This window comes from Sycon ciliatum, chromosome 13, assembly GCF_964019385.1.
Source record: "Sycon ciliatum chromosome 13, ocSycCili1.1, whole genome shotgun sequence".
In the NCBI taxonomy this organism is placed as follows: domain Eukaryota; kingdom Metazoa; phylum Porifera; class Calcarea; order Leucosolenida; family Sycettidae; genus Sycon; species Sycon ciliatum.
In genome coordinates, this window is record NC_088655.1 from 24,488,109 (window position 1) to 24,502,673 (window position 14,565).

Genomic DNA, 14,565 nt, shown 5'->3' on the forward strand with positions numbered 1-14,565 from the left:
TCTACCCAATGCTATAGACAGCAAGCTGTTTTGGCCATAAGGGCCCCATCAGTCCAGCTACGAGCTGTAAGTAAGCGGAGCTACCAGCCACGGTGAAAAGGTGGTACCACAGACATTAAGATAGCTCGTTGTCCTAGCGCCAGAGTGCTCTAACTACGGAATGTAGCGAGCGATGCGTAATGCAGCCGCACTAGAGCAGCCTACCGAGAGTGCTTGGAAAATAAGGTTTACGTCTGACTCAGTTAGACTGCCATGACCTGGCAGCCCTGAACAGCTTCTGAACTCATGCTAGAACATTCAGTGCAGAACAGACCATGAAACGCAAGTGACGGAGTGGAGACTTGGACAGCCCGAATTGATTAGCATGTAACCATAGCAACACGCATGCTATGTGCTTAGGGACCGTCCACGGGTACTAGCTACTATTGGGCGTCGAATATTGAAATGAATATTTTGTTCGACTTTCTTTTACCTGCAGGAAGAGTGGCTGGGTGTGCTGGGGCTGAAAACACTAAAAACGTTTCACTTTGAAAAAAATAATCGGTAACCTCGGACAGCCCCTTACCTGATTTCTCGGAACAAACAACTGCAACGCTTTCTTCTGGTAAGAATGCCGATGGATTCTTCGCCCATTCTCGGAGGTCCGCCATTGGCTTTGTGTCGTGTCCATGCTCGTCCCGGATCTTCACAGCGTAATTATGCTCTTTACTACCGGCGATGTGAATCCCCACAACATAGCCAGTAGCAGAGGCCGTCTCAGCTTCGCCTCCTTTGGGCAGAAGGAAGACGGGCGAGCCACTTTGCCCACCGGTAGAATCAACAAAGTGGTGAAGGTGATGGTCGTGCTCTGCAAACGTAGCAAGGCGGTCCTCCTTAACCCAGTATTTGCATTTCTTGGCCGGCTTTTCTATGCCACCATACAGGGTGTAGGTTGGGTATCCGCACATGCGGACGCCTTCCTCCTTCTTGCACTGGGTTGCAACGCCAAGAAGCTTATCTGCCCATTTCACCAACGGACAAACTTTGCTCGTCTTGACCGCTATTATCCCATAGTCGTGTAGATATTTCTCGTTAGTCTTCTCCGGATCCTTGGCGTTGTTCTTGTACCAGGTAGGAACGATCAACCCGCCATAATCGTTCTTGCGGGATATCTCTTCGCTGGTCAGGGGAGGCGCGGAGAGATCTTTGTAGATTCGTACCCAGAGCCAGTCGCCGCAACGGTTGCAGACCAGATTATGTGCGGCAGTGGCGAAGATGATGTAATCCTTGGTAGCTGCACTGTTCAGATCGCTGAGTAGGAAGCACGTTCCTTGATAAGAATCCCCCGTTGCTTTGTCGCAATCGCCGCAGCCGACCTCCAGAGCAAATATGGAATGAAAGGGACTGGCCGTTTCAGCGGATGGCTCGGCCACGGTCACTCGCTCGTCCTCGCGCAGCTTTAGGGCCCTTACACACTACGTAGAAAACCGCTTTTTTGTTGCGTTCCTGTAAAAGTTGCCATGTCGACTGACGTCATATGGCACGAAATCTAAAAAGTTGCGTAAACGTTTTACTCAGATCTCGGACGGGTGTAGAAGGCTGCTTTTTAGCTTTTTAGCTTTTATGCCTTCCCGCGCTTTCGGACTTCAACTTCTTGTTGGTGTTTTTGCTGTTTGGTGCTGTGTGGATTTCCGTGTTTCAATTTCAGCTGTCCATTGGACTTTTCGCCTGCTTCTGAAATTCTCGTACCTGAACTCGTGTTGTTCAAGCCGTAGTAGACTCGATCTTGTTTGATTGCTGAGCGCGACACGATGCCGAAAATCCAAATCCAGTGCACAGAAGAAATGGAGGCGAAGCTCATGGAGCTGTGGGCGATATATCAAAAAACAAGGCGTTCCAAACTCGTTCTCAGGGTGAGCTGTCCACAAGTTGCGACCAATTCTGTATTTGACGGTACCATTCCGCAACAGCATGCTGAGCATCGTCGTGACCATGAAATTTGAGCAACTGCGATCAGTCATCTAGAAAATATCAAGAACAGGACCGCCATCAGACGACTTCACTAGCTTCTGCAGGTCCTGCAATATCATGGCGGCAACAATTTTACGTCGCCGCTTTCTCCTTGCCGGAGTCAACCTGAGCTCCATGGGCATGGCTCCAACACAAGATGCAGAACGAAATCGAAGAAGCACACACAGCACTCGTTCTGAGAGCAGAACATTTCATCCGAACTGCACTACATCAGTACAGTCATGTACGTAAAAAGCAGATCACCTGTCAGTGTGCAACTGCACTTGATCAGGCTGGCGCATACGCAACGTATGCTCAAGTTAGTTGCGTTTTACATGTACGTAGTGTGTAAGGGCCCTAAGGCAATTTTCCGCGTCTATCTCTGCAGCTGTAACCATACTCGCGCCTGGTTGGGCCATGACAGAAGATTGCCCCTCCGCCATTATGCTAGTTCAGGTCAGCGCCCAGTTCACGACTCCCTGTACTGGCTGTAGCTGTGCAGATAACAAAAGCTCGCACGTTCGCGTTACCATGGTTACCACCTGTACCTAGTACTGCAGTACTGTGCAGTGCCAGTGGTGAGAAACACCACCGGTCACACATGCACTTTTTTGGCGGTTCCGCCAAAGCGGGCCCGGTCCCATGCACTTGAGAGTTGCGGATCCGCTGCAGCGGTGTCGCAACAGCGTGTATCACCATGGAAACTGCGAGTAGCGGAACTTCCGCCGTGGCGGAAAGTTCAAATCCGCTACTCCAAAATTTTTGGAGCGTATACTCTCCTGCGGAAGTTCCGCTCCTGCGACACTAGTCTGACATAGTGAGCGATTTGTGTTGTTCGATTTTATTTTCGATCATGAAGTGGACAGTTTGACTTTAGTCAGAGCAGCTACGGCTACAGTTGTACATGTATGTTGAAGTCAAGACTCGTTTGGCCAAGGGATGAAGAGAGATACGGAGCGATAGGTGGATAGCCGAGAAGCTGAAACCGACGGCTGCGGCGTCGGCCAAAGACCAAATCCCGGACCTGTGAGCAGCCAAGCATGGCCATCATGTAAAACCACGCAGTCGGACCACTGTGATGTAGGTCTAGCAAGAGCGATACATCTACCACTATTACCAGTATCTGTAGCAGTTATCATTGCCATTGGTTATCGTCGACAACAAGTTCGTACTAGTATTCAGCAACAAAATGTCGCTGCGGTCTCCATTGCCTGTCGACAACGTCTCGCTAATCGACCTCTACCCAACGGAAAATCCATTCTTTCAGATTACTAGTATAGTATACAGAACAAAGACTCAAAGTCAACAATACCGAACCCACGACATGTAGCTAATGCTTGATACTCAACAAAAACAACGACCTGTCCAACACCTAGTATCTACATCATTTATTTATCAACAGTACATCAGTGCTGCGTTGATGTGTCCACAAAGGACGAAACAGTTCTGTCCACAGACACAGTACTGACTGTACACCATCACTGCATCAGTACGTGCACGCGTACTTCGAAGTGAAAGCATGCTTGAGTGGACCGTATGCGTGTTAAAACAAAATGGCGTCACGATTTATTGAAAGTGGTATAGTTGGTGGAACGAGTGTTCAAAACCATTTGAACTTCATACTGTTCGTCTTCTTTTTGACATGCTCTCTTTCCATCGTCCTTAGCTTTTGTTTGTTGTGAGCTGTTTTGGGTTTCTCCTATACCTCTGGGGGATGCCAAGTGATGGTTTTGATAGGCTGGTGATGGCTGTGAGCGAGAGGTTGCCGATCGGCGTCGTCCTCGCTATGGCGATGAAAATACTACTAGTTACTGCGAACCTGGCAGATATCACAACACGTCGGAGCGTCCAGGAGCAAAGGAATCTTGGGTTTTCACTGGAATCTAGTTCCTCCAGCATCGTGTAGCCCACCGTCGGTGAATGGCCGTCCAGAAAGGTCGAACCTGGTCTTCTGCAGCATCTCGCAGTCCTGCGAGGCACACTGAATACGCCTGTCATGTATTCTACAAATAAAAATCACGAAGTAGTGGATTCTATAGTGATGAGTCTATCCTGTACGCTGCAAAAGACACAGGAAATGTGACTGGTGTCTGTACACTGGACGCCAATATCCCAGTCTTCTCCTGCAGGATCTGTTTGGCATTGACATACCGGTATGCAGTGGGTCGACATTGGCCTGGTTTGGCAGGTATCTGCCTGGGTGGATGTAGCAGGTTTGCATTGGCTCGTCGTCCAGTCCGACATTTTCCTGTAACTGTGGAGTACCAGCAGGGTTTGAGAGGTTGCTCATGCTGTGAACACATCTCTACTGCCTGTCTCGTCCTGGAAGTGCCGTCTCGCCGCTTCCTTGCTCTACAGTCGCGCTTATTTCGCTTTGTTTCGTGGTGCAGCTCAAAACCTGCTCAAACAACTGTGAGTTCGCAACATGGTATGGACAAATTGCACCACTCATGCTGGATGACTAAAACCGGGATAGTCGAGTAAGCGAGTTCACTCCCTGGGCCATGGCAAGATCTGTTCAGCGCGGGCTATTCCAACCTCCAAGTGCATAGTCACCGATCGATCCATGCGATGGTGGTTGACCTACAAAGAGCCAAGGTCTACGAGTACTACTATTGGATGCTGTCTACATGCAGTCAACAAAATCAAAGTACCTCAGTATGCCCCAGAATAGGGCATGTGCATCTATAGCATGACACAACAGGGGTTCTGGCGGCACCTGTCAAACAAGCAGTAGCGACTAGTGCCAGCTACCTATTGGAGGCTAGCCGCTACAGTCTGTCACTGGAGATAATTATTATGTTCACTGTTTAGACTGAGCACAATCAATGATGTCCAATCAATCTGCCCAATGTGTGTTCTGTTCCACCTAATTATAACGTCCCATCACATCAACCCTACTACACGCACATGTCGTCACTCTAGCATGACTTGTGTTATTATTGTTTATTTTGATTCGCACGATAAATAGAGCACAATAAACGTTAACTTGACCGAAGGATAAAGGCGACTGCAGATAGAGGAACACATCGAGGTACAGGTACCGGCATCAATACAGTATCAGAGAGAAACAAACAAAAATGAGAGGTACGCAGAAAAAACTCTCGTAAGCCCAAGGGGAAGTGGTTGATGAGGGATGAATGCACTCTCCACGCTCATCTACACTGTTCGTGGAAATGCACACATACATACAATAATATACAACATAGCAATAGCATGCACAGAACCGAACAATTTCATGTTCACACATGCAAGCACAGACCTGAACATTAGTACCAAAAGCCGATACAGACAATTTCCCCATACACACAGACGCACACACACACACAATGTCCAATGTATGCGCCCGTGGCGAGAAAAGCACGCAAATCTACAAATGCACTGGATGAGAACCCACAGATTTTCTCTTATAGCAACGATAGCGGATCTGATTCTGAATGAAACACACACAAACAATACAATCATTGAATGCCCATCCGCAGATGATGGCAAGTCCTGAAAGAACAGGCAGTGTTCCAGTAATGGGGAACAGAACTTCGAGTGGCGAGTGAGGTATACACACACACACACGTGCGTGCGCGGGCACACACTAAAGTATTCAGAAATAGAATCGACATTGTAGTATTCATTGGTTGGGGAATGAAAAGAAAAATAAAACATTGATGTAGGTTATTGTTGTAAGGACACTGGGAGCACAACAGAAAGGTAAGCAACTTGCTTTGAAGCAAAGAAAGTTATTATTCCACGGATCTCAGAAGGAAGGAACGTTCCAGAATGCTGCACTGGCAACAGGCGGTCTGCATGTGCGCGGCCCCTGCAGTCGGTCCAGCTGCTGGCCTTGCAGTGCTGAAAAGAATGTGCAGTACAGCATGTCACATAGTATCGCAGCCTGGACAAATAGGCGCTGGGAAGTCCTAGTTATGTGCTCACCTACACCACGATGCACCAATCTTCTGAGCTACTTTGGCAACAACTTTGTCCACTTGAGACTCCCATGAGCTCAGCCAGTTGTTGAGGGCTGCACCAAGGTGGACGGCAATGACCGCTGATGGCAAGGCAATCCATAACACACAGTCACTAGGGCATCGTCAACAAGCTGAGGCTGGATCAATAAAATCAACCTTTAGGCTGTCGCGGGGTTGACAACGAGGCCACTGTCTCGAAGCTAGTCAGTCAGCCTGGTCACCGCCATTGACGAACCAGTCGCCACCGCCAGCAGTGGCGGTAGGTCGTGACAAGTGTGGTGCAATATTGTCAGCAAATTCAGTACTTAGGATAAGATGAGTGACAAAGGGAACGTTGTGTTTGATAATATTGAAGTGAACAGGGATGATCACAAACCCTGCGCGTACTCCACCGTGAGTTACAAGAAAATTCCGGACTGGACGACGAGCAAACGCCAACCTGCTACATCCAACCAGGCAGATACTATTACGATAGCTGCCAAACCAGGTCAATGCCGACCTACTGCATAATGTCAATGTCAAACAGATCCTGCAGGAGAAGGCTGGGGTGTTGGCGTCCAGTCACTGAGTGTACAGACACCAGTCACATTTCGTGTGTCTTTTGCAGCATACAGGCTGAGACACATCACTGTAGAGTCCACTACAGCATGAGTTATATTTGTACAATACATGGCTGGCGTACACGGTGTGCCTCGCAGGACTGCGAGGTGCTGCAGAAGACCAGGTTCGACCTTTCTGGACCGCCATTCACCGACGGTGGGCTACACGATGCTGGGGGAACTAGATTCCAGTGAAAACCCAAGATTCCTTTGCTCCTGGACGCTCCGACGTGTTGTGATATCTGCCAGGTGCGCAGTAACTAGTATTTTCATCGCTACAGCGAGGACGACGCCGATCGGCAAACTCTCGCTCACAGCCATCACCAGCCTCTCAAAACCATCACTTGGCATCCCCCAGAGGTACAGGAGAAAGCCAAAACAGCTCACAACAAACAAAAGCTAAGGACGATGGAAAGAGAGCATGTCAAAAAGAAGACGAACAGTATGAAGTTCAATATTAATGGTTTTGAACACTCGTTCCACCAACTATACCACTTTCAATAAATCGTGACGCCATTAAAATATTTGTTTTAACATGAATATCGCGGGTTGCAGGAGAGCTGCACTGAATTTTTTGGAAGTCAGAGAGGCGCGCTCGCTTCGTTCGCCGTGCACGCGTGAGCATGTGAGACCACGCGAGCATTTTGTCGCAGGAGAGGTGCGACACCACTCCCGCAAAACCTTGTCGCACCAGCGGATCCGCCACTGCATGTGGGACCGGGTAAAAAAGGCCGCGGTCACACATGAAAAGCTTGCACCGCTTTTGCGGAGGCGGAAAGCGGAACTACCGCAGCCGCTTTGGCGGACCACACGATGCAACGGTCACACATACATGTAGACTACTGTGCTCCTCAACGCTCCGCTTTGGCGGACCACACGATGCAGCGGTCACACATACATGTAGACTACTGTGCTCCTCAACGCTCCGCTTTGGCGGACCACACGATGCAGCGGTCACACATACATGTAGACTACTGACAGTACTGCTCCTCAAGTCAACGCTCCGCTTTGGCGGAGAGAATGCAAATGCAGCACGTCCTATAAAATTTTAGATGTTCTTGTCCGAGTTGAAGCGCTTGTACAAGTAGAGCTATCGTGGATCGCTGACAGGCTAGGCTGCTGAATGTCTCCTGTCAAGTACACTCGTGGATTTGGGGCGCATTCACTGCGGCCCAGTATAGGTGTATTTTGAATATTAGAGAGGTTAAGATGCACGTTATTTCTGACGTGACGCGAAAGTTCAGCTCGCGTTATTTGGATCGCACGTCGAAAAATCAACGCGAGTGACCTGCTGCTCACGTCGAAATTTGGAGTTTTACGCCAAATTTGACGTGAAATTGCGCGTCACGTCGGAAATAACGTGCACCTTTTAACCTCTCTATTACTAGTTTGGTTTACATCAATATCAAATTCAAATAGTTGTATAGTAGGGTGTCGTTGCCTCCTTCTTGTCCGAGTTGAAGCGACCTTCGCTTGTACAAGTAGAGCCATCGTGGATCGCTGACAGGCTGCTGAATGTCTCCTGTCAAGTACACTCGTGGATTTGGGGCACATTCACTGCGGCCCAGCACGGGTGTATTTGAATATTAGTTTAGTTTACATCAATATCAAATTCAAAATAATTGTTTTATAGCAGGGTGTCGTTGCCTCCTCCATGATCCATCATCGACCCAGCGACTGCGTGGATGCCTGCAGTTGCAGTGAGGGTGTGGCAGAGTACTCTACTACTCCCTGGTTGCAGTCCTAGTGTTGCATACTCTGGTGGACGTATTGCTTGGAGAGAGAAGGAGAGAGTTGGAGATCGTCCGCGATCGGGGCCAATGACTCGTTGGGAGACGGATTCGGAGTTATTCCCTCACCAACTATCCACTCATAACGATGCAGTATTGCTCGCGAGATCTCCAGAACGTACAGTTCATTGGCAAAGAAGAACAATATGAAAACTGAATACCAAACGGCAACCAAACAACACCAGAACTCAGTGCAGAAGTAGCACACCAAACTCCAAAGCCATCACCATGCAGGTTCCGCCAAAGCGGAGGGTCCGCTCGCATTTTTTTGGCGTAGCGAAATCCAAACTTTCCGCCAAAAAAGTGCATGTGTGACTTCAGTTCCGGTCACAGAAAAGCGAAAAGTGCAGTCACAGCTCGCCTGTACAAAGCGAATGGGCGCCTCGTGACTGCAGTTCGAGATGCATTTCGAGGCCCGAGTATCTTCTCCCGCGGCCTTTTACTAGGTCATTACCTTTCCAATGCCATGGTGCCACACATGCCATGCATCCAAAAATAATGCCTCCGCGCTTGGCGCGGATGCGCTTCGAAGTACTAATTTCGACCAGATCCGTACTCGGCCCGGCGAGGAACACACCCGATTTTCGTGTTCAGCGGCCTGGAATTAGCCTAAACCAAGACTGCAAGAGGATTCTAGAACATTGAGGCTCGCGCTTTATCACGGTAGAAGAAGGAAGATGATCACAGAATCCAGCCCACGGCGATTTCCTGGTGGTAGACGAAAAAAATCGAGTGAACTGCGCGCACACTGTAGAAGCAGTGACGGTGAAAACGTGTGACTTGTGCAAGCAGGCGCTAGGCGCGCACGGCATGCGTGCACAGTGCACACTGCATGGCATGCACACATCCTGTATCGCCATGTACGCACCAGATAGTGCAGTGCTGGACGGAAACCACACGGCTCACATTTAGAAAAGCGATCCTGTCAGTTTTTCTTTCTAATAATTGGAAAGGCTTCCTGTCTGAAGCCTTTCCATACTGGTACTCGATGTTCCAGTTTTGTGACACGAGAATGGCACGAGAATTAGTGTACCGCTGAGTGTACCGCTATACACGTGGTCGACACGTACTGTGACGTAGTCGAAACGTTGTTGATACTTTTTTGACACGTGACCCCGTCAACGGTCTGCTTTGTGCCAATGACACTCGGTAAACGCCGATGTCGCGTACGACAAAGACGACTATCCCGTACGCGAAATAGTTGAGAACTGCATGACGTGGGCCTGACGGTTGTTGTTGTTTTGTTTTCTTTATTTGAATTCGCTAAAACCAAACGGACAGAACTGTCCAGTGACAAGGGAGCGAATGATGAGCGTCATAATCACTATCCATCAAAACATCTCAGGACAAAATGAGACAGACTATATTAAGGGAGGGTCTGCACAACACTTTTACATAAAGGGGAGTACGAGAACAAAGGCGCGGCAGAAGTCGAAGCAAGAAAGCAATCAACGCCAGAGATATTTTTGTCCACCAAAAACAGAGAGAGAGAGAGAGATCCGAGAGCGAGAGAGAGACAGAGAGAGAGACAGAGAGACTAACATATGAAGGCTGAGCCTCTACAACAGGGCTTTACGTCTGAAAACAACCGCACGAATTAACAAGCAAGTTGTCAGAGAACAGGGAGAGAGACGGGCAGGCAGGCCAGCAGGCAGGCATATAATGAAAATATGGCGATAGTGATCCGTCTGACCTCAAGGGTTCATGCTGTGTGGAACAGCAGCAGTGCGAAATTGGGCCGGGTGCGGTATGGCCCGCACCTCGCTGGGCAACGCATTCCAGAGCCTAGCTCCTTGGAACGCGAGACAACCCTTACCCAGCTCAGTGCGGGTTGGCGGTGGTCTTAGACCCATAGATAGATAATTGCAGCCGAGTAGGAGCGCCACTATTTGTTAGCAACAGCACTTGCAGTGTGGGGCTAGCACGGAAGTAGCGGCAGCGCCAAACCAGGAAGATGAGCTTCTGGATGAAGATCTCCCGGACACGGTAAGCGCCGAGTTGGACTAGCAGGTTTCTGGCAGAGGTGCGCGGCGAGCATCCGTACACAGCTCGAGCCGCACGATTCTGCAGAACTTGGAGGCGGTCCAGGTGCTTACCCGCCAGCGATGCTGAGAAGGCATTGGAGCCATATGAGAAATCAGGCATTATCACAGACTTGAAGTACTGGATGCGGCTTTGCATGCTGAGGCAGCGGCGCATCCGCCACAGCACACCGACTTTCTTGTTGAGGCGGGCAACGCACCTATCCATCTGGGTGTTCCAAGACATGGCGCTGTCAATGTGAACTCCGAGGTAGCGAGCAGAAGAGACAGATGGCAGCTTAGTCGCATGACACCATACGTCCAGTTCAGTTTGCGCTTCTAGCTTCCCAGCCGGTACTACCAATGCCTGACTTTTTGATGCATTAAGGATCAAACCTCGCTGCTTCAGCCAGTCAGCAATGCATGTCACTGCTCTGGAGAGAGTGGCGGTCAGTTCCTGTTGTGTTGGGCGACTGCAGGTCAGTGCGATGTCATCTGCGAACTGGATGGACTCAGCTTGCTGGGCAACAGATGGTATGTCCCGGGTGTAAAGGCTGAACAGCAGTGGACCTAATACCGACCCCTGTGGTACTCCACAGGAGCAGGCTGCCACTGTGCTAAGCTGGGATCCCAGCTGGACAATCTGGCAGCGATCAGACAAGTATGACATGAGCCACTGGAGCGCTGTTCCAGTGACGCCCACACAGAAGAGATCTTCGACTAGTTGCTGGTGGCGAACCTTGTCGAACGCCTTCGACATATCCAGGAGGACCACACCCGTGAACATGCGGCGGTCTCTTGAAGCGAGGATCCTGTTGACCATCAACACAAGGGCATCCTCCGTGGAATGTCCTGTCCGGAATGCAAACTGTGTGCTGGGCAGAGAACCAGCCATATCCAGAAAGGTGAGGTGACAAGTGCCTTCTGCACCACCTTCTGCACGGCAAGGACAACTGCGAGGAGGCCCCTTTCGGTACCCCTGACGGGAAGGAGAACTGCAGAAGTCGACGAAGTCGAACGAGGAGGCCCCTTTCCGTACCCCGTACTGCAAAGTGCCATTGATGGATGCCTTTTGCACCTGGAACGACCCCTTAAACGCTGTCGCGGCGACTATCCTGTACGCGAAATAGTTGAGAACTGCTGACGTGGCCCTTTTGCACCTGGAACGGCCCCGTAAACGCTGTCGTGTCGGCGGAGTGAATGTGCAGGGTGAAAATAATTGCTGCAAAGACGTCCGCTCTAGGCCTTTGAAGACATCGTGGGAACTCCTTCCGGTACTATACAAACTGCTGACGTGGCCGTGGACATGTACATGGAGACATGGTGGGACTTCATGTAAATGGATACATGGTGGGAATTCCTGCCGGCACCCCGTACCGCAAAGCCAACGGTGGGGAAGGAGAAGTGCAGACGTACAGGAAGACGAACGAGGAGGAACCAGGACGAGCGAGCAATGGCAGGACTAGCTGGACCGTAAGTAATAGCATACTGACCAACCACCACAATCTCAATCCCTTGACAAGACATGCAGAATCCCTGGATTTCTCTCAAAATCCCTGGATGGCACAAAAACAAGTGAAAAGGAGCTTTTCCCGCCAAAAAAACGTTCGACTCTGCAGCTCTGCGTACAGCACAGATCGACCCTGTAGTGCAGTTTGATCAGTCGGCGCCCGCCTGTCACTTTGTCAGTCCAGATCTTGCATGGTCAGGTCTTCAAAGTGCTGTGCACAGTTCGAAGTGCGAATGAGCACCGTACATACCTTTGAAAAAAGTTCAAAAAACCGGGACATTCGGGGAGAAACCATGGAGTTTTCAGGAAAATCCTGTATCAGACAAAACTTTGGTTTTTCAGGGAGTTTGCTTGAAATCCCCGGGACCCCGGGAGGAGTGTTGATTTTCCGGGATTTTCCCGGGAAGAACGGGAGGGTTGGCCAGTATGTAATAGCTGAATTGTGCATGACAACTTGACATCCATGCGGCACTCGCCACTTGCCACTGCATATTTCTTGTCCACTAACAATGTCTCTCCTCTGCCCCCTGTGTGTCCACGGCCCTGTTGCTGAATTGGCCCGATGAATCGAATGTCTTCCGCAACTGGAACGGCCCGGTAAACGCTGTCGCGTCGGCGAATGAATGCGCAGGAGGGAAAATATTGCTGCGAAGACGTCTCCTCTAGACCACGGTAAGGCAACCCATTGATATGTTGCCAGTTACCTTCTACTAACACGTTATCAGGTGGAGAGTGTCTTGTACTCACGTTATCAGGTCGAGAGCGTATTGTAGTCACTCTCTCTATTCCTGTACTTCATTACGTTTAAGGTGTACGTATAATTTCTCAAAAAAATGTAATGGTCTACAGTCGTGTCGGAAGGGTACGGTGGGACTGTAGACCTGTTACCTTCTAACACGTTATCACTATATCAGGTCGAGAGCGTATTGTAGTCACTCTCTCTATTCCTGTACTTCATTACGTTTCAGGTGTACGTAACAGTTATAACTTTTCCAAAAATTTAATGGTTCACGTCTTCAGATAGAGAGCGTATTGCACCCACTGTCTAGTCTCTGTAGTGCATTGAGATTTTGTTGATCGCACATGAAAATGGATACACAGACAAAGCAGGCCAAGTACATGGCGAGATGTCGCCAGAAGAACGTCTTCAGATAGAGAGGGTATTGCACCCACTGTCTAGTCGATGTTGTGGATCGCACATGAAATGGATACACAGACAAAGCAGGCCAAGTACATGAGAGAGTGGACGATGTGCGGATCGACACGGCCTGCGGGTACTTCATTAAAGTTACCCGTGACATAACTAGGATAAAAGTTAATCACTGCAAAGACATTGCCAAGTATATGTGAGCACTTAAAAAAGTCTTTGGACTTGACAGAAGAGTGCACGGGCGACGCGACGTTGACAAAACATACGGCGGTGACTGTCACCGTCATGACAGCAGGGCACATCGCACGCAGCATCGCAGATCGCGTCGAATTGCGCATCATAATATTCGAAAATTGCTCCTGTGCATGCAAGTGGATTTCATTGCACTTCTCAGTTTGGGAAATGCTCGATTATGACAATTCTGCGTGTGAGTGCACTAGCCCTGAACATACATGTAGGTGACCCCTTTGTGGTGTCTCATATTTCGCAACTTCTCCGCAACCTTGGCGCAATTGGCCCATGGCATGGGGTCAAAAGGTCAAGTCACCGACTACATGTTGCATTGTTGGACAAATACATACTTTTGCTCGCTCATTTCTTGCCTGCCTTCAGGCTCATTTCTGAGAAACAGTAGATCAACGGTAGTTATGATAATTATGTGCATTCCCTTTTACGTGCACTGTAATGATGTACATGTACATGTAGGATACATGCAACAGGCTACTGGCAATGTGTAAAGTGGTGGTTCACAGCAGGAAGGGTTGTACGAGTTTGCTGTCGCAGCATCGCTGCATTTCTGCTATTTCTGCTCCCTGTTTTGTAGGTTTTGCACAAGAACTCTCCAATTTTGAGTTGCGATATTGGCAACTTTTGAGCTTTTTCTGAAAATATGGATGCGATTTCAGCAACTAGCACTTGTTTTGGCACGGTTGCGAAAAACTATGATCTTTGGGAAAGGGCTACTCATAGCCTACCTCACGACCTTCTGCTTTCTTTCTTCATCACTTGTATCTTGCAGGTATATCATCCCGTGACGACCACATTGAAGTATGAATTTGAAGTGTGAAGATGCTTCAGCAACCACATCGTACTTTTCCATTGCTTTCATTGTGCTTCTACTGTGCATGTGTGTAACTTGTGGGGTAAACATGTGATGACATTGTATGCTGGCGACACGGTCAGATGTTGTCCATGCGTCTAACGTACACCTGCATGTTATGCATTGAAAAGGATTTGCCACTTGCGATCCTGGGACGAGTATCAGGTCAGCTTTGTCCTGTGTGGACTGTATCAGATTGCTGTTCACGTCTCTATGTGTTGGATGTGTGACTTTCTGCAAGTTTCTGGTGTATGATGGCCACTTCCTTGCTTGTCACTTTGTATGATATTACATTCTGTATTCGCTGCTTCCATGGAGTGGTCTGCAAACTGCAATCCTTGGGCAAATGTCATGTTTGCTATGTTGTGCTTTGGCCGTCAGCTCGGCAGCAGGCTTGTCTACACGCTGTAGTTGAATTATTTTTGTTTCACAACTGGCTTCC

At 49.1% G+C, this 14,565-nt stretch overlaps 1 protein-coding gene across 1 annotated transcript in view; it reads right to left on the minus strand.

Annotated features, from left to right (window-relative positions):
* The window catches only part of LOC135829310 (uncharacterized), a 54,768-nt gene extending 52,636 nt beyond the window's left edge, over positions 1 to 2,132 (minus strand). Inside the window, exons 1-2 of the mRNA XM_065341713.1 lie at positions 2,043 to 2,132; positions 566 to 1,454 (exon numbers count right to left, since the gene is read on the minus strand). Coding sequence (XP_065197785.1) covers positions 566 to 1,454; positions 2,043 to 2,132 — 979 coding nt within the window. The remainder of the gene's footprint in view (positions 1 to 565; positions 1,455 to 2,042) is intronic.
* Between the last annotated feature and the right edge of the window lie 12,433 nt (positions 2,133 to 14,565).